Genomic DNA, 20,463 nt, shown 5'->3' with positions numbered 1-20,463 from the left:
TGTTGTACCTTAGTTACTAAACTGTTCTTATCTCAACCCGGGGGAGTTGCATTCTTTCTGATTCTCCTCTCCGTCCCTCCATGAGTAGGGGGAGGGCAAGAAGAGGGGGGGGAGTGGGTGAACAAGCTGTCTGGCTTGGGTTAAACCACGACAGGCCTACATAAAGTGCTTGTACTCAAAACTGTAGAGATGTGAAAAAGTGTCCTTTCTGTGATGGGGAATGAAAAGTCCCCAGTATGGATCTCTCCTCAGGTCAGTCTCTCCCAGTTCTCACTGCGTTTTGTCACAGACACTTATAAACCTCCAAGGCGCTGACCTTCTCTCCAAGCAAATCCTCCTGGTCGTTCTTATGCGAAACGATTGTGATTAGGATCACCTTGTGGTGTATCAAATATTAGCTGAAACTAATTTTCGGTAAAGAAATTTTTCCTTATATCCGTGATTACAGCCCTCTGCACAAGAGGGAACTGAGCAGGAGCAGCACTCAGTACCATGAGCATTTAAATTTTCTGCCAAACTGTGAAATGAGGATGACTGACAAAAGAAAAAACATTAGATCTATTATATTTAACACCTCAGTCACTGTTCATACACAGCAGAACTCAGACATGCATCTTTGGTGCCACCAACAGGCAAAGACTAACAAGTGTTATTGAAGAAATCACAGGCTACCCTTTAGCCCTTGTCCTGAAGAACATAGCTCCCATTTGCACATCTCTAAGATCCTCCCCTCCCTTGTCTGACAACACCAGTTACATGAAAAAGCCAGTACAGGCACAGCACAGTTCTGCCTCGAGCTGCCTGATTTACCAGAAGCTGCTGTGACTGAATTATAAACAGTTTTCCACACAAGCACTTTTTCTATACCTGTTTCAGTTCTCATTCACACGTCTTTAGCTTTACAACCAGTACTTACAGTAAAGCACTCTGGAGTTGTGCTTTCTAAGGAAAGCAAGAAAACTTCATGAAGGATACAAAAAGATAATGTTAAATGAAAACCTAAAGCCAGCTCATCCAAAGAAGAAGTAGTTGGTGATTAACCTCCATACCTGGAAATAAGACAAATAGAAAGACTTTAAACATGACAGCTTATTCTTATTGCATAAACAGAAAAGCAGGTAACAAGTAACTGAAGTCTCCTTTACAGTCCATGAATCTAAGACTTATGCTAAGAAACAGTGATCTGCACTCTAGCTTCATTAGCTAGAGTGAAAACCCAGTCATTTGCCACACTCAATTTCGAGAGGCCAGGCACTCCCAAACTCAACAATGTACTTTAAAAACCCCATATACTTCAGAAAACACTTACTTGAAAGTGCTTAAATATTAGTTCACGGTTGAAAGACAGCTTAAAAGGTGTGACTAGTCCTAATTGCTGAGAAAGAAAAGAACATATGATGGAATCAACACACAAGTTATGTGCACTCAAGTAAGTAACCTCCTTCTTCTGTGCCAAAAGAGGTCATCAAGTTCCCTGGCAGCAAAATCGAGCCTCAATAACGCCCTCACCCCGCTCCCGTTATTATTTACCGGTGCTTTGCACCTTCCCAGCTCTCCGGATGGGCTCACAGCGGGGCCCAGGCAGCGCTGCCTGCAGCGAGTTCCCTCCTCAGGGCGCCCTGAAGGACCGCCGGTGGAGGCGCCTGAGGTAACCCCTGTTCCCCAGTGAGCCTCACCCCCACTCCCGCGTACCCTCCGCGCCCGGCCGGCTCTGAGGGTGGCCCCGGGAGGGCGGACTCACCACAGCGGGGGTAGGAAGGACGCAGGCCGTGGTGTAGGCCCGCGTCACGGGTGGCATCTGCAGGTACTCCTGCCGCAAGATCTGGTACGGCATCTTAACTGCCCTCACACCCCTTCAACGGCTCCTCTGCGTCTGCACGCACAGGTCCAGCCAACCCCCGGCACAGCCAATCGGCTCCGGCAGCGCCCTTGAGCTCTCATTGGTCTTCCCCTTGCTTTCCCCGCCCCCGCGAACTGGAGCCCTTGGTGATTGGGCAGCGCGATGCTCGTCTCTGTTACCGACTGCTTGCGGCGGGGCGGTCGTCCTGAGGAAGCTTGAACAAAGCGGGAATCGGTGAAGGGAGCGGGCGTCCGGTAGGCGAGCGGCGGCGGCACCGGCGCCTCGGGTAGGCTGCGGCTGCGGCGGGCAACCCGCTTCCCCTCGGCTCCGGGTTCAGCCTTCCTTCCTATAGCAGGGCCCGTGTGTGCCGGGGCCGGAGCTGGGTCCTCCCGGCCTTCCCTCCGCCACCATGTCGGTCAATCCCATGACCTACGAAGCGCAGTTCTTCGGCTTCACGCCGCAGACGTGCATGCTGCGGGTGTACACCGCGTTCCAGGATTACCTGTTCGACATGATGCAGCTGGTGGAGACCGTCATCCTGAAGAAGCTGGAGGAGCTTCCGGAGTGCAAGATCAGCCCCCTCCACATCCGGAAGAGCACCGAGAAGTTCTTCCTTTTCCTGAAGAAGAGCTTCGATGAGCTCTTCGGTAAAATGGAAGAAATGCTTCTGCAGCTGGTGCTGAACATCCCCAAGAACGTGCTCCTTCCCGAGGACAAGGTCCACAAGCATTATCCCTACAGCAAAGAGCAGTTCCAGGCGCTTCAGGATGAGATCCATCAGCTGCAGGAGCAGTACAGGGCGGAGGTGTCCGCGGGGCAGGCGCTTCGGGCGGAGCTGGAGGAGCAGGAGGTTGTTCAGGCGGAGCTGGAGAAGATATTGGAGTGTTACGTTGGGCTTGAGAATATCTGCAGGGAACACTGGAACTGCAGCTTCAGGGAGAGCTTTGCTTTCTTGACACCCAGCCTTAAGAAACTGCAAGGTACGCTGAAAGATATCGAAGAGAAAAGCAAGAAACTAAAGAAGTATGATACTGAAGCATGAGATTCTGAAAAAGCAGCTTGCTTCAAATGATACGTGCTTATCTTTGCAGGAGCATCTCCCGTAGTCCTTACTCCTCTAACCCTGCCAGGATCTAGACTGTTGAACTGGGCCTGTTTGTACCTACTTAGCACCAACCCAGGGAAACAGGGGAAGAAAAAAGCCCTGGATAAGCTGGCCCTGGAGGCACCTTCCTGACGTTATGAACATTAACTGTGAACACAATGCAGCAGTGGTTTCATTTTAGGATTAGTGAAGAAGAAAAGAATGAGTAAGACCTGCAGGAATGTGTGATTTTCCAGCTCAGGGAGCAAGCTTTAGTAGGTGAAGATGCACCTTGCTAAGGCCAAGGTGCTATCATTGCCTTTTAAAGGCCAAGAACTAGGAACTGTGTTGCTTTATATATCTTCGTTTGGTTGGTTCAACTTCTCTTGTCCAGTGGCCTTTTTGTACTAAATAACAAAGTTAATTTCATTCATGTTTAATCATTCTCCTGTAGAAGTATTGTGAAGGTGGGCTGTAAGGCTTGAGGTCACTGAAGCTGCTCAAGCTTGTTCTGGCTGCACTTAAAGTGCATCACAGTCTGTGAGCATCTTCCCATTGGCCTCAGCAGGTTTTGAGCCTCCTGAACTATCACAAGCTATCCATACTGATTTCTTTACTAGATGAGATATTTGAAACTTGTGAATAATTTAGAAGTTACTGCAATAAAAACACATACTAAAAGCATGAATACACTTTGCAGTTCTTTTTTTCCCTGACTTCTGAAGACTACACAGAATCAGCTCGGTAAAAAACAGTATCTTTAAGTATATATTGCCTTGATGTGTGGTTGGGGTCTGGGATTTGGTGGTCAGCCCTGAAATGCTCCCAGAGGAGACTATTTCTGATGTGGAGCTCTGGACTTCTTCAGTGAATGTTTGTTGAGGTGGAGGCTTGGGTTCAGGGGTGGGAAAACCAGGGAACAGAACCAACAAAGGTCTCCAGGAGAGAGCTACAAGGAAGAACTTGACAATGGGGGTGAAATGACCTATCCCTGCCTGTCCTCCAGGGCATGGCTCAGTGGAATTGCTTCCAAACCTCATCAGGTCACTGACAGTAGTCCTCAAAATGATTGGTGTCTTCTATCAGAATGAAAGAGGAGAATCAGAGGTGTGAAAGGCAGTTGATTCCAGCTAAACAAATGCCATTTAGCTGAAATAAATGAGAGCAGCTCTGTGAAGAAAGCAGGACCTTTGCCAGGAGCCCTCTAGAAACATGGCTTCTGAACCTCAACTGCTATTAAAAGCCTGTAACCCAACTTCTCTTTTTTTTTTGGTCCTAAACCCACTTTTAAAAATCAAAGTCTTTAGGGGGTGGCTGCATGGAATAGGGTGTTGCTGAATATATTCCCTCCCCAAAGAGTAATGACACATCTCACATCCCATGTGTTTCTGTAGCAGGATATTGAGGAACAATTACTTGGTGGGAGGGAATAACACTAGTTTTTTAAGTGCCTGCCTGTGAAATTCAGATAAGCATTAAAAGTACAGGTAACAGATCAAAAAGTACTCGTACGCATGTATTAATGTAATATTTTCGGTTAAATGGTGGATGGACAGACACAGAAGTTTCACCAGTGAGGAGGTGACGCTTACGTTGCCTGATGCCTACGTGATGGGATGAAACTGGGAACACAGCACAAAATCAGCCCCAGCGAAGGAAACACTTCCCCATCACTGCTCCCGACGTGCAGATGCTGGCCAGAGGATGTGGACAGCAGAGGGCACCAGGAGACCAGCCCAGCGCTTCCCTCACAGGGAAAAGATGGATTATTCCCCCCGGCCTGTACCTTTCCTGTGTATCAGGAATTATCCAGCGTCTCCTCAGAAAAGGATATCAGATCTTATGCAGAAGCTCTTCCCCGTGAGGGTGGTGAGGCGCTGGCACAGGGTGTTCAGAGAAGCTGTGGCTGCTCCATAGTCCAACAAGCACTCCAGCGGCAGAGCTGAGGTCCAAGGGGAACAAAGTCTCTGTATTTCTTCCCAGGATAACACACATTCCTGGTCTGGGTCATGCAGGAGAGTTGGGGATGTCCCAGCAGCTGGATACACCATCAGGATGGGGAAAGGCTTCGAGTCCCTCTGTGGCCACTGGGACTATGATGTGTTCAGCAGTGGGAAAGGAGCCAGAACCACATCCCAGGCATGGTGGTGCCCCCCAAAAGCCCTGCAAACGCCGGGGGCTTTAGTTCCCAATGCAAGAAGGAAACAATAGTTGCAATGAAGATTGGCTTTGGCATCATTCACAGCCAATGGGAGCCCTGGGGGCCGGGCAGTGCAGCCCCCTCAATGTATTCACGGAATGAGGATGCAATTAGCAGCTGTTAATAAACCCACACCCATCCAAGTGCCAGCCTGGGGCCTTGCAGGTTGGGGGGGGGGGGGTACCATATGCCTCCTCATTAAAAGCTTTAATTACAGACAGGAAACGCTGGTGGCAGCCACAGGTTTTAATTGCTTCACCTCTAGCTTCCGTGAGTCAGCTCCCTCCCTCAGGTGTTTGGCCTGCTGGCCCCATCCCTTTCCCTATCCTCACCCTACAGCAGGGCTCAAGGGATCAAAGGGGCAGGGAGGGGATGCTCACACAACAACATCTCATTTGAATGATAAAAAAATCCCCTGTTATGCCAAGGAAAGTCCTTTCACAGGGATTTTGGCTGGCCCAGACTAAGCAAGAGCATCCCCCTTCCCAAAACAGCCCTAAGAAACCTCCCTGCCATAAACCACAGAGACTGACAGGCAGGGACACTGCGATGCACCGTGGGCTATGCGAGTTACCCCGGTTGCTGTGCACTCTTCCCTTAATGTGTTTGCACATCACACACCGGATGGGAGAGAGCTCCGAGTGCCTTGGTGGGATTTATGGAAAGCTGCCCTGGTGCTGCCTCCCCCCGTGCCCCAGCTCCAGCATTAAAACAAATGGGGCACAGAAAATGGGCTTTCAGGTCACATTAGTGACAAAGCATTGATTTACTCAAGCGAAGAAACTCCGTCAGGGCTCTGTTGCTGATGCCTCCTGGCCCCGTTTGCTGGACCTCCCTGGACACTGCTGTAGGAAAGATCGCAGTAAATGGCTTTTTCCTACTGAAGGAGAAGGAAGAACATGGAAATGTTTGGCTAGAAAGGGATCACTTTCACATGTAAAATCTTTGTTCCCTCCCCATAATTAAATCATAGGAAAGAGGGAGTGTGACCAACCCAACCTCTGCCAGAGGGAAGCCCTTGGAGGCAGCTGTGCATGGTGTGGAGCCATAAACCGGGCAAATCATGGTTCAGAAGCTGGTTTAGCTCTGCCTTGGCTATAAGGGCTCAGGCTTCTGTTTCAAACCCACCACCCAAAGCAAAGGTAGCAACTGGTTACCAGCCCCCAAACCTGCAGCGTGTAAGGACACACATCTAACATCAGGCCTGGCAGAAGCATCTGCCCACTGCTTGTGGGAAATCACTGCGGGAAGTTTAACTTCAGCCTGAAAAGGGAAAGAATAATAAACTGAGCCAATGAACTAGAGAAATAATGACAGGGCAGGATTGAGCCTTTGGAGCTGGTACCCTCGCTGTGTGCCCTCACCCATGTGCCTGCTGCTGGGCTGTTGTTACCTCTTGTCCCTACAGGATGGGAATCCTCCCGCTGCTCTGTCTCGCTTATCCCTCCGGGGCTGTTATTACTCCTACTTATCCCACTCAGAATGTTATTCCCTCCTGTCACCTTAATTTCTAATAATTAGTATTTGCTATAATGCTGCTGCAGAAGTCAGCTCTTAATGAATATTATAATAAGCACTAAATTACCATTTACTGCTCAAGAATTCCATGTTGAAACGCAGCCCATTTAAAAGAAAATGAGGGGGAAGCAGCTTTCAAGCCATTTACGTGGCTGGGTCAAACACCAGCTTGAGCGCCCAGTGAGATCCCAAAACAACCATAAACCCTGAAGGCATTTGCTTGCCTGGGACATGCCACTGGCCAAGCCTTGGGTCTGGATGTGACTCACTGAGGTGGGACCAGGATGCTGCATCCCCATGTTAGAGGTCTGGAACTGGATCATAGATGATCTTTAAGGTCCCTTGCAACTCAACTTGCTGCGTTAGGAACTGCACTTACACTTGAGTGTCATTTCTGTGGACTTTATTGCCATTTTCTGTTCAGGTCTAGAGTAGAAAAGCATGCAAAAAATAGCCTCTCTATTCATGGTACATATTTACAGTGTAACAGCCATGCGCCGTTACGGTACTGAGTGCATATACATCATGCTTGAATGACAGCAGAGTACATACAGCATCATAGTTAACATCAAATGTAACAAGAGACTTAAACAGCAACAGAATAGGCCTATAAGTCAAGAAACAGCAGCAAACCTACGCACAGAGGATCTGAATTGTACCCTCACAAGCTGCAGCTCTTGTTCTGGAATTCACACCAGGTTTTGGAACACTTTGCCTGATGGTTCATGGTCACTGACCCAGAGCCTGGGCTAGCAAGCGACTCTGAGCATACATGGCTTACCTTCTGGAAGGGAAGGGGAAAGGCAGCCACTGATTCCCAAGCTCGTTTCCTTCCCTCTTCCCATAGAAGGCTGCATTCAGAACAACAGGGTCATGGGAGAATCCAGGCTGGGAGAGACCTGATCAGAGCATGGTCTTCAGTAAGAGGCTCTGGGCCAGAAAAGAAACCCCTTCCGCTGCTTTGCTCAGCAACCACCACTGTAAATGTGCCCTGGTGAATGGAGAACTTTGGCACCCAAACTAGGCTATACAAACACACAAACCCCACACTATCTGCCTTCCAGTCTGCAGTATTCCTCTTGGACACCCAACGTGCTCATGCTCTCAGCAGCACTGCAGCACAGCTCTTCCCTCAGGAAGGTGTTTACATTTACTGATCCCCATCCCCTGGGGACAGAAAGGAGCCTCTCCTGCTATCCCCATCCACACCAAGGTGAGATCCCTGTCGGAAGCAAGGACCATCTGTTACTGTGGCTGAACACTGCTGAGCAGACAGCAAACACTGACAAGGAAACCTGCAAAAAGCAACTAGCCATCCAGACAGGAGGTGCTGGTCCCAGAGGACACGAACAAGACACATCACTGATGCCACCATGACCAACACAGACCAGGCCTGACTTACCCACACTCAAAATGATAAAGAAAACACATGTGGAATTTATCTTTCAGAAAGCCCAGTCTTTTGTTGGGCAGCTTCTTGTGTCTCAAGGCACTGAGAACATAGAACATCATCACAGCCCAGCCACACTCACTGCTGCTGGGGATGCGGTTTCTTGTGCGGCCACAGGCTCCTACATGGATCAGGCTGGAAACACCATGCTGCAGCCAAAGCTTCCAGGTCTTCCTCCTGCCCCCAGCAGCACAGACACTGGAAACCCCCAAGCACAGCCCCCTACAAATACGCTCTCTGTTCTGCACCCCATGGACCTGCTCCTGCTCCAGGGCTAAACCACACGGCTACACCTCATCTGCCATTTCTCATGGAGACATCACTGGGAAAACCACGGCCCAAAGCTGACCCCTGCACAGGGCTCAGTGTTAGAACACAGTGAGTGGTTTTCCAGGCATCCATTCACACACTGCAATACATCAGTAATGAGCTGAAAACCTCATTTATTTGCAAATGTGACATTCACAGTGATGTATTCCTGCCCAAAGGGGAACACTGCAGTGAATGTCTTCAACCCTGTGCCAGACAGGAGAGACTAAACCGTGGTTTTCCCTTAGCACGACCTCACAAACTGAAGGCTCAGAGCTATTGGCTGAGCAGGGCAAATAAATCTACTGCCTGCAGATCAAAGAGATGTCTGATTTCCCCAAAACAGAGATTCCCTTCAGGGTCTCTCAGTCCTTGCACCTAGAACAGCCAACCAAAGCAGACCAGGGCTGCCCCTGCCATCACTCATCAGGGCAAGAGGAGCTGTCCCCAACACACAGAGCCCAGCTAACACAGTTCAGAGCATCCCAGTACTCCAGGAACAGCACAGGTAAGTGAGGATCTGGAAGGAAAAACACACACAAAAGCATCAGAGCATGCCTGCACCAGCTCTTCTTGCTTCTGGAGGAGCCCTGCCACACCAAACCCTATCCCCTCCTTCACAGAGAGAAGCAAGACAAGTATCTCCCAGCTGAACAGAATGACTTTCCTGAGCAGATAAATGGGCTGGCTCACCAGAGCCAAACAAATACCCTCTCTAGTCTGTTCTTCAGAGCAGGAGCAGTGTTGCTCCAAGCTGCCCTAAACATGCACATAAAGAAGCCAGGATTTCATTTTCCAGCCAAGCCAGAAGCAGAGCATATTCCTGCTGGAGTGCTACCCACCCTTGGAATAAATGTGTTTCTCTTGCTGCTTGTGCCATGTTTACAGTTTGTTTCATGCCAGTTCTCTGGCTGTCTGAGATACGATACGACTTGTGGAGACAGCAAAGAAAGATGCCCATGGCTGGCAGTTTGAACAAGGTTTGACACAAGCTCAGCTCTGTACCTTGGGTTATTTCTTGGGCCTCTGGACACAGCTCCAGGAGGACGTCTTTCAGCTGAAAAGGCAATCTTTTCATAGTAGATGTTTGAGATCGTCATAAACCATATCCATTCCTCTCAAAAAACTGAAGTGACACTTGAGCTACCACTAAAGGAACACAACATAGAGCTGATACGTAAAGGATCCTTTGTTTGGTTGAGGCTGAGAAAAGCCTTACCTCTCTGACTCCCACCCTCTGGGGCATCACCAGGGTAGCCCCAACAACTGACTGCATTAGCACATTATTCTTACCATGAATTAAATATACAATAAATAACCCTACATTTCCAGTCTTAGAGCTCTTTGGGCACAACCCAAGTATTGCTTAGACCTCAGAAGACCCAGGGAGATAAGGATTACCAGTACTTCCTTTTCTCCCTGGGGTAAGGTGACTTCCCAAGACATGTCCATGTCCAAGGTCACTCCTTCACACAGGCTGGGAGCCCATTTTTCCCACAAACTGGAGGACAGACACATTGTGCCTGCTCCTTCCTCTGGGCTGCTCATCCCTGCTCCTGTGCACAGCAGGATGGGATGGCATCCCAGTGCATTGTCCCCAGCAGAGCAGTTTGTGTCCAGAGATCATCCTCTCCAAGGGCAGCGGTTCCTCCTGACCAGGCATAGAATCATCATGGAATTGTAAAACACCAGGTTGGAAGGGACCCCAAGGATCATCTGGTCCAACCTTTCCTGACAAAGCATGTCCTAAGCCTAGATGTCCCAGCACCCTGGCCAGCCAAATCTTAACAGTGTCCAACGTTGAGGAATCTACCACTTCCCTGGGGAGATTATTCCAATGGCTGATTGCTGTCATTGTGAAAAATCTTCCTCTTGTGCCCAACTGGAATCTCCCTTGTGCCCATCACCCCTCATCCTCGTCCATGGGACTCTTTGTAAAAACGGAGTCTGTCTTCTTTGCAGCCACCCTTTAAATACTGGAACCAGCCCCTCCTGCGTTTGTGGAGCCCCCTGTGCTCTCAGACTTGCCAAGTCCCCATCTCCCTTTTCACTCCTTTTCAATGGGTGTTTAATCTTCATTACAAGGCAGCAGGATCCAAGCAGATCACAGGCCCTGGGGGATGCTGAGCGTGCAGTTGGTGAGGGCAGATGCACCAACGCACCAATGCAGGCAGGAGTTACCATCCAGATGCAGAGCACGGGCCCACAGCAGTAACCTTTACATGATCTAATGCCTTTGCCTGCTTTAAAAATTAAAGGTCTCCTTAATAAAATAACATCAGCTGCAACATTATTTCCCATTTTCCCAGTATTTACAGGCGAGATGCAGCTGGTGACTGCTCCTGGCATCCCTCCGAGGTGGCTGAAGACAAGCAGACTGGGACACAGGCAGCAGAAGGCATCAGCAGCAAAGCCCAGCTACAAAAACATTGGGAACCACCAAACCAGACTGCAGTAAACAGGATGGGAACAGCAGCTGCTGCCAACAACCCTCATACATGTATCTCCTCACACAAAAAAGTTAGGGGACAAGTCCCAAGCCCTCAGGATTAACCTAAAAAAGAGGCAGTAAGATGATTGTGTAGGAGCCAAATATACCAGTGTCCTTTATTTAAGTACTACAAAATAAGAGTTCAATCCCATTGGCTTCCCAGGGGGATGCGCAGACCCCATGAAGCTCAAGGGAAAATACTGACATAATTTTGACGGATTGGTGTCACTGGTTTTTACTCTCTGAGTGTGAGAGTAAAATCCCTGATGTATACACACAGTCTGTATAGCCAACAGCCACTGAAATAGCTGCATTTGCCCTTTGAAGGGTGATCTCTCACCTGGTATCGAACTGTAGAGATGAAGCTTCTAATCCCAGGTTTAGAAGCAATCTATGGATAAAATAGCAGCATGTGCAGAAAAAGTACAGTCTTAAAATAAAATTAAAAAATAAAGCCTCAAAACCCCAAAGATCATGTTTTAATCTCATTTGTAGCTTTTCCTTAGCCTAAAACCTTTCCATCCTTGGGAGTTCCCCCAGTTTGGGTCATTTATCAGGAAATTAAAGTTTTGAAGCATCAGGTACATGATTTTATAGGAGCCAAGAGACGAGTGAGAGGATAAAATAAACCCAAACCTGCTACTTCTTTTCAGCTTTGAGCAGCATTCATGCATGCAGGACTGGGTGCAGCAGATGGAGTGCAGCCTCAGCTCTTTGGGAAGAGCACACTTGGTTAGCAGATGTCTTCAGTGGGGTTAAGCCTTCCTGTGTAAGAGCATACCCAATGCTCCAGATCCTTATGACATTCAAAGGCTGACTGCACATCAAAGAAAGGATCCTGTAGTTCTGCTTTATGATGTTGCCCTGACCAAAGCCATTGATGCTGGCAGGATTCACCCTGTGCAAAACTGAGGGGTAAGACGAGAAGGGATAGGAGGAAGAAAGGCAGAGAGTGAGAGTGCTCACTCCAAAAGCAAGATCTCATCCTCATCTACCTGATATCCACAGAAATCTTGCCATCACCTCCAACAAGAGCAGGACTGTGTCCTCATACACAGAAGTGCATTAAATAAAACTGTTGCCAGGTTTTAACCTGGTTTTAGTGTAATTGTTTTTCCTGATGCTTGAAATAAAGAATGCAAAGAGCAAAGAGAACATCTCTGGGGAGACTGATGCCTAAGACAACATTTGGTTTGCTGCGGTACAAATAAAACCACATTCATCAGCCAAGACACCCAACTACAAAGCCCACACATGAAGCACAAGTGGAGAGCAAGGCACACATGGAGGAGCACACGGACACCTTGCGTGAGGAATGCAGCTGCCCATGAGGCCAAGTCCCCTGGAGCCATGCTGCCGGAGGACTTGCTCTTCTTATGGCTGCTTGGTTCCTCCTTTCTGGTTTCCTGGGTTGGTCCGTGTTTGTTTCTGGTTTTGTTTGCTTTGCAGGCCCCAGACTCAGTGATGAGGGCAGATGTGTGCTAGACAACACCACGATGGGTACAACAGCAGCAGCACGTGAGCGACCAGCCCGTGACAGCCAGGCAGCTTCAGGATGTAGCTTCGTCTTCACACACGTTGGGCAGCTCCGGGTCCCTGCCTCCTTCTCTGCTCCCTTGTTTTCTACATGAATGCAAGGAAATAAAGAGATTATAAGCACACAGAAATGTGAGAAATAAAGCAGGGGGTGTTTCTTCCTCAGCTCAACAGTATCAGTATTGAGAGGAAATAGCAAATAATCAGCCTGTTGTGCTGATACCACGTAACCAGCTCGATGCACTGCAGTACTGAGCAGCTTGTGCCTATGCAATTGTTTGGTATCTGCACCCCAAAGACTGAGCTTTGCACTTCCCTGAATGCCCTTCTCCTGGCTGCAGCATCACAAGGAGGTACCTGACTCTTGGAGAAAGTCTTGCAGGCCAGCTGCAATGTTTCCAGATTACCTAGCTTGCATCTGGGGAGTTGTGGTTTGCTTTTCTTTCATCCGAGGTGTTCTTTCACAGATCAGAGTGATGGCTTGATACCATAACTGCTTCTCCAAAGCAAGAACAGTTTAATAATTGAAGAAAAAAATAGTAATAGGAAACAAGGGGAGGAATAAAACCCCAAACAGACAAGTAAAGCACAATAAAATTGCTTACCACCCACTGACCAATGCCCAGACCATCTCTGAGCAGCAATCAGTTGAGTCCCTGCCAACTTGCCTGTTTTCTACACTGAGCTTGATGTTCTATGGTATGGAATATCCCTTTGGCTAGTTCAGGTCAGATGTTCTGTCTCTGCTCCCTCACAGCTTCTTATGCCCCTTCTCACTGGCAGAGCATGAGACTGAAAAGTTGTTTCACTCAGCAACAATTAAAGATGCAGCTAAGGATGCTAATGCACTGCATGCCAGGGCATCCTTGAGGAATGACACCTCTACCCAGCCACCCATAAGACAGCCCATGACTAAGATTTAACCAGAGAAAGCTGTCACGGCTCAAGACTGAATGGAGAGCAGCTCATTTCAGCCAGCCCAGAGCCCTCCCAGTGTGGCATCAGAGGCAGAAGCACAGGGGAGCAGTGGAGCAGAGATGGCTCCAGCTCTCTTTCTTTTGCGTAACCACTAGGTATTAAGCCTGAGCCCAAATTCCAAAGCTTAGCCTTTCCCAAATTCTGTAGCTGTTCTCTCTGTGAACATGGGGCTGAACATGCTAAAACCCAACTGGCTTTTTTCATCCCTTCCTCCCTCCCTAAAAAAGGCTGAAATGCCAAAGAATCACAAATAATAGTAATAAAAAAAGCAGACATAAACATCATTTTCACACACAGGGAACTACTGCAGTAAAATTGCTCCTACAGGAAGAAGGGATGGAGCCGAATGTTCTCACTACCACACAAATCACACAGGCTGAGGAGAGGACACAGGTTTCTACAGCACCCAGGGGAAACATAAACACTGAATTACCTTAAAGATGGATGCAAATATGTGTTTAAGAGGAGCCTGTCCCTGAGAGCAAAACAGTGAGACAAAGAAAGCGATCATGAAGATGATGGCAGCAGGCGAAGGAGCTTGTCTTTCTGTACCTAACAAGCCTAGTGAGCAGATGAAATGCAGGACGGATTATCAGTCCTGTTCATTTGCAGCCTGAAGCACAGATAAAGATGGGCACTGGTAGCACTGGTACAAACTCACTCCAGCCTCTACTGGGGACTGACGTCTGGCTGTGCCTTCCTGGGCTGTGTGATTTAGAACCAGTGGACCACAAGGATACCTGCCTGTGCCATGGGGCATGGCTCTTCCTGTGAGACATGCAGTTCTCTCCTTGCAGTGAAAATTGTTATGGCTTTTAGTTGGGTTCGTCTCTGCTCTGACACATCTACATAGTACTGTGGAAAAACGATGGGACAAGTCCATCCTATAATGCAACTGGTCTCGTTTATTGAACGCTCGGTTACAGGTTATATAGCATCTGTAATGAGCTCATACATATTGCAAAACCTGAGCTCATTATTGGTTACTTGCTAACTGTCAGCGCCGCCCCTTTTGTGGTTAACTTCGGCAAGCTAGACCCTCTTTTTACAGCCTGATATTGCAAATAGGGACTTTCCAGCTAGCACAAGGGCACAACGACCTTGCCTATGATTGGTTGCCTGGCTGTTGCTTATACCTTGCTTTTGTTACTGGCCCACAAGCCGTAGGTGCTCTTCATGTCCCCGCTCTCCAAGCCATGTATCAATAAAACTCTCCACATAGTACCTATCTGAAATCTTGCTGGGACTGGAGAGACAGACACCAAGCACTAGCAGAGACCAAGGGAGCGTCTTCAGTGGACACATCTGGCAAATTTAAACCCAGTCTGCAGCCATTCCCTTGTCAAAGCTGATGCTGTAAACCTGGCTGCCCCAGGGGGATCTCTGCAGCCTAGTTCTGAGCAGCCCTGTGGCACTGAGCCCTGGGACTTTCTCAGTACAAAGGCCCCATGAGACAAGTACCTCTGGGCTGCTTTGGGAAAAACCTTCTGCTTGGAGACCTGGGACAGCCAGTTTTTTACCTCCCTCTCCCTCCTGCTTCCTCGTGCCTAAGCATACATGGACAGTATGGCCCTAAGGGCAGTAATGGCTCTTGCCTTCTTTTTGGCAAGGCTGGAAACAGCGTAGGCTTTCTAAATCCAGCCTGATCCCCCATACAGGAGCTGACAACCACACTTCATCACTAGTAATAGCAGCCATAATGAGAAAGTAAATTGGGTCTGTCAAAACATGGCAATTAATTTGATAGGTAGTAGTTGCAATAAATGAGAGCAATAAAGTGTGGTAAAGCCAGGGCTGACTCAATTAGGAGAAATCTGGAGCAGAAGAAATGTAGCAAACACTGCCAATAGAAACCCAGAACTTAGCTGGGAATGCTAGGGAGCTCTGGATAGCAGCACTCACACATGAGTTCCAGGTGTGTGGAGGTGATGCTGTTGCAAAACAACTGCTGAATGGGAGCATCTTCATTTTAGCTCCTTCTACCTGGTGAATGTGTCTGCCATTTTAACAGCTGCCTTTTTCACTTTTCAGTGCTATTAAACAAAGCAATAAATAACACTCAGAAAATGATTTGCTTCTTCCAGATCTAAGGAGTGCTAAGAAAGCCCTCTCTCCTCCCAGTACTAATCTAAGAGCTATTTCAAATCACTAGTGTCTTAATGGTGTCCTCTAAAGGAACAAAGGCTGTGGCAAACATGAAAGGCCTCCGGCTATCACAAAGACTTCTCCACATGCAGCTTCTGCACAAAGCCTTTCCAAGAACAGAGCCCAGCACACTGTGTATCGGTAGTGCAGAGAGAAATTAAAAATAAGGATTCAATCACATGCTTTAGCTTCCTCCTCTCCAAATCCCAAAAAGGGAGCTTAAAGGACAGATCCATTTTAAGAACCATCAGTTCGACATCAAATACCAGAAAGCAGACTCAGCTGTCAGAGGATTTCCTGCAAAACATATTCTCAGTATGGGCACAGATGTAAGATGCTCGAAGCAGCACTGAGTGGGGCTCTGGCAATTTCACATGCAGCCTAATTAAATTCAATGTGAAACTGGAGTTTTCTAATTGCCTTTCTTTTTTCCTTATATAGAACCATAGAATCAACTGGGTTGGCAAAGACCTTTAAGATCATCAAGCCCAACCATGACTCCAGGAATATAGAAACACACCAAGTTATTTTCTACCTGTAACTAGCAGGAGATGCAGTATTACAAAAGCTGATTTATTCCTTTCCAAAGACACTGCCAGTGGGGAGGAGAAGCTCTGTGGTGGAGAGCTTGGGAACCTGTGCCTTGTTTTTCTCTCAGCTCTTTGTGGGCAAGCACACGGCAGCATGGCCAGAGGACGGTGATGGCTGCGGGCACTGTCCTTCTGGCAAGTCCCACTTTTGGGGTCCCCTCTCCATCTACAGGGGTGGAAATGGTACCTGACATGCAGGAACTCCACCGGGACCTTACGCCACAACAGTATTATCTGTTCCTGCTATGTCCTGGAAATGTATAGTCATCCAGACTCACTCAAAACTTCTAACACAGCTCTATTCATAACATTTGCACTGATGTTCTATTTTATATGCCTATTAAAACTGGTTTTACTAGAGGAAAACCCACCGTGAATTAAGAACTGGATGGGTTTAGTGTCGAACTCTGTTTGCCCTGGTGGAAATAACACTGTAATCGAGAGATAACTCAGTGAACAATGAACATTCCCATTTAGACTTGGTTCACTTCAAATCAATGTAATTAGATTCAACAAATCGATTTAAATTTGAAGTGATTTTCATTAGATTCAACCAGTACAGCATTTTTCAGAAAGTCTGAAACAATAATCCACATTCCTCATTAAAAGCCTCCCTGCTGTGGTGTTTCATATACAACACTATTTGTTGAAGAGATTTAGCCAATGTCTGGCTTTTAAACAGAAGAGTTTTGAGATGAGTCCTCAAAGCTTCAGTCATGCATGAATTAATTTAGGATAAAGTCAATTTTTACTGTCAAAAACTCGCACTGATGGCATGAGACTGAGAACTGAAAACGCAGGAGTTAGTGCAGTGGAGAACTGGCACATTCAAAGACCATCCATGTCCTTTTTGGACATTTCTAAGTGCTTACAATGCATGGTCACAGCTCCATCCCTGATCTGACATGCCTTGTCAACCAAGGGCACTGGGCACAGCAGCACATCAGTGGAAATGATACACAGTTTTCAACCTGTACAAGAAGCCTGAATGCAAACACAGGGCTGGAAGGAGTAGAGACAGGGAAAGATGCTGGGTTCGTATAAGCTGAGAAGAATTTGTCTATCAGCTTTGGAAAGGAGACAAGTAAAACTGGAGGCTTACAGCTAATTTTGAAGACCTAAAAAGATGTCAGAAGGGATTAGACATTGATACTATGGTTAATCAGAAACTTCACAGCTGCATGAGATCAAATAAACTTTACTTGTTCTGAGCAGATAATAAAGCACCCAGCTCCAAGCAGAAAACAGCCCCAGTGTCATGTTTTCCCACCAGCTGCTTGGTTAGTGGCATGGGTTTTTAAGCATCTCAAATGAAGGTAGAAGGGAACAGGTCCCTTTTGGGAAGAGGCTCTGGGTACTAGAAAAGACCACCTTGAACTATCAATTCAGGCAGGGTTTGAAGACACGTCCTGCCTTGCTCTGAATTAGCATACATTACTACATTTGGAGAGAAATGTGTGTTTACATTTTAGAGCAATGCAATGCAGTGAGCAGGAATGATAGTGAAGATATGGGCAGAGAAGTGTCAAATTAGCAATAATTAATTAGGAAGGCAATGAGCCGAGAGAAACAAATGAGGACAAATCCCTTGTGCTAAGCTGGCAAAGGAGCTGTCACTGCCATGCTCTCCAGAGAGGTCCCCACAGCAGCACTCATGTATGGATGTTTAAATGTTAAACTGGTGTCCAATACTAACTGGTCATGGACTCAAAGGCAAAGTCAAGTCCCCAGTACACACTTAGGCTCCAATGCATTATAATCCTTAATTGAACTGAGCCCTTAAATCCCAACGCGCTCATGAGATAGAGAGTCTTCTATTTGCATTGTCAAAGGTGCATTGAGACTCCTGGCACACCCTCACGGGAGTCTGCTAAGCATGGTACTGGGATTTTGAGTGGGAAAGCATCACTTAAGGGTAACACAGCTTTGTTGTGAGCCACAGCTTTACTGATCCTGTGGGGTGGGAACATGAAAATAATTATTCCTGCTCCAGCAGTAACTGGAAGGATGGATGGCCCAGAATCCTGGCTCTGAAAGGGATCAGGAACAAAAATGAGGGAGAAAGAGGAAGAGCCAAGTAAAGGACAAGGAAAACCTTCCTCCATCCCTGTACCTCCAGACCATCGTGCTTAAAAATTGTTGATGAATCTAATAGTCATTAATTCGTCTATTCCCTTTTTAATCCCAGCACAGCCATCTATATCCAGCCTCCAAAATACCCCATTGCAATGTGCTCCACTATTTCATAACTGCCAGTGTGAAAAAACACTCTATGTTTTCTCAAACGAAAAAGCAATGTCAAAGTGTTCTCCACTGTCTGCCCATGTTTCTCCCCAGTGTCTCTGACAAGTCAAACCACAGACAAACCACATCATCTCATTCTGAGTTTGTAAAACATGCAAACTGCTCATTTGGCACTTTCTCTGTTGTTCATAAAAAAGGATGGAAGAATTAAACCCTCCAATCTATATCAAGAATAGACTAATTAAACTTATTTTAGTTCACCAAGGTCTAACCAATCTTTGATCACAGTGTATTACAAACTAACAAGTTAAAAATCACACCCAAGTTTAGCACCTCATGTGTGTTCAAACCAATTTTACAGAGAACTGCATCTATAAACAGAGTATTCAGGCTCCTTTAATGCACTGGATTTGAATCCTAGGACTTGAGGTAGATTTGAACCTTTAGAGTTTGACTTAGCAGGGAGTTTTGTCCTTAAATGCTACAGAAAACATCTGCAAACTGCTTTCTTCCTCCTCCCCAAACTCCTTTACTCTGTGTGCAGCAGAGCCAGGGCTGTGTATACGTACATCAGTAAGTTCCCTGGAGCAGACATGGACCTCTCTTCCCTCCTCGTCTGAACCTCGAATGGGTTTCCAAAGGAGCGTTTTCTTAGCATAGCCTTCACTAGGATCTTTGAGAAGCAAAACAGAGCAGTGAGAACAGCAGGACCGAGTGATTCCTTGAAGCTAGAGCATGAACTAAAGGAACACACAGAACAGCTATTTGACTTCCAGGCAGTGACAGTACCGCTCCCTTAGGCAGTGAGCTCAGACCCCTGGATGCACACGATTGCTGGCAAGAGGTGAAGCACATGCTGCTGATCATTGCCTGTCACTCATGGTGGTCCAAGCCCGTGAGAAGGAGGCACCAGAGCTCTTCTGGGCCATTCTCCAGGCAGGCAATACTGCTGCAGAGTGCTGCTAGCTCCTGCTATCCAGGGGAAAGGATGGTTTCCACTCCCCCAGCTGGCTATCTGGGCAAGTGTCTGTTAACATCACACCACAAGAGCTGTGAAAACAGGCTCTTGTCATGCTCATCACCTCTCTCCCCATGAGAACCCCCCAAAGGTACCTCCATTGTAGTAACTGCCCTTAGCAGATCTCCAGCTGGCCCCACACAAACTACCAAAAAAGCCCTCAACACTGGCTGGCAGGCAAGTGCCAGCTATATACACTGTGGCACATGTCATCTCCCTGCTTCTCTGGCCAGGTCACCTCCAGGTTTGGAGCTTTCATTTTGAGGAGCTGAATTAGGTGTCTTGCAACCTCTAGATTAATGAAACAAAACACACTTGGGATGCTTGTGGTGTTCTGGGGTGGCTGATGCCAGGCACTTTGCGGGTGTAACCATGCAGCTCCTATTAGAGCAGCCAGACAGATATAAATAGCACTGCTGACATAGCTAGGCTCTGCAGAACTTGGAGGCACAAAAAGGTCACACCAGGTTGAAAGGCCAAGCTTTTCATGCCAGGAGCACATGTGTACCCTCTCACACCTCCTTCATCAGTTTAAAGCTTCAGCAAAGCACCGTGTTCTTGACCCATGCAGAGAATGCAGTTGTGGTGTATACATACCACAGCTGGCAAACTTGGGATTGTCTTCACCGAGTTCTTCACCTCCTCCTCTGTCACCTCCACCACAGTACAGTGCTCCTCCTCCAGAGGCAGGGGCTCCTCACCACCCCTGGTTAGCCACGGATGCACCTGCATGGGGAGGAACAGAGAGAGCTGCAGGTCTCCCTTCTACAGCAGAATGCTGTGATGCTGGTGATAAGAGAGAAATGGGGGCACAGGACTGATTACAGGGGTAAGCTGTCAGTATGGCTGTTTTCTACTTCCAGTGATGCGGTTCAACCAGCTCCCTTGGAAATGGCTGCAATATGTTGCTGGGCCAGACGGCTTTCTCTAACTCCCAGTATTGTTGCACCCACTGCCAGCATCTTGGAGGAACCCAGCACCTTCTCAATCAAGTCTGAAACACCTTGAACATCTGAGTTATCCAGAGCATTTTCATCTTCTTCTCTTAAGTGCACGCACT

General features: G+C 47.5%; 3 protein-coding genes across 5 annotated transcripts in view; 1 reads left to right on the top strand and 2 right to left on the bottom strand.

Annotated features, from left to right (window-relative positions):
- Positions 1-924: 924 nt before the first annotated feature.
- Positions 925-1,834, bottom strand: DERL2 (derlin 2). Its single transcript, XM_061355580.1, has 3 exons — positions 1,742-1,834; positions 1,310-1,375; positions 925-1,049 (listed from the first exon to the last, which is right to left on the bottom strand). The coding sequence occupies exons 1-3, from the start codon at positions 1,832-1,834 to the stop codon at positions 1,011-1,013; spliced, it is 198 nt and encodes a 65-aa protein (XP_061211564.1). The 3' UTR covers positions 925-1,010.
- A 381-nt stretch (positions 1,835-2,215) lies between these two features.
- Positions 2,216-3,030, top strand: MIS12 (MIS12 kinetochore complex component). The gene has a single exon (XM_061355579.1). The coding sequence runs from the start codon at positions 2,250-2,252 to the stop codon at positions 2,880-2,882; it is 633 nt and encodes a 210-aa protein (XP_061211563.1). The 5' UTR covers positions 2,216-2,249; the 3' UTR covers positions 2,883-3,030.
- An 8,927-nt stretch (positions 3,031-11,957) lies between these two features.
- CAMKK1 (calcium/calmodulin dependent protein kinase kinase 1) overlaps positions 11,958-20,463 on the bottom strand; it is a 91,873-nt gene continuing 83,367 nt past the window's right edge. For all 3 annotated transcript variants that reach the window (XM_061355501.1, XM_061355500.1, XM_061355499.1), the window contains exons 14-16: positions 20,001-20,129; positions 18,955-19,058; positions 11,958-12,515 (exon numbers count right to left, since the gene is read on the bottom strand). In XM_061355501.1, coding sequence (XP_061211485.1) covers positions 12,443-12,515; positions 18,955-19,058; positions 20,001-20,129 — 306 coding nt within the window. In that variant the 3' untranslated portion in view covers positions 11,958-12,442. The remainder of the gene's footprint in view (positions 12,516-18,954; positions 19,059-20,000; positions 20,130-20,463) is intronic.

The sequence above is a fragment of the Neopsephotus bourkii genome, unplaced genomic scaffold, assembly GCF_033783945.1.
Source record: "Neopsephotus bourkii isolate Nb327-2 ecotype Australia unplaced genomic scaffold, CSIRO-AGI_Nbou_v1 NB_804, whole genome shotgun sequence".
In the NCBI taxonomy this organism is placed as follows: Eukaryota; Metazoa; Chordata; class Aves; order Psittaciformes; family Psittacidae; genus Neopsephotus; species Neopsephotus bourkii.
Note: the sequence above shows the minus strand (reverse complement) of the source record. Positions and strands in the feature narration are given on the sequence as shown.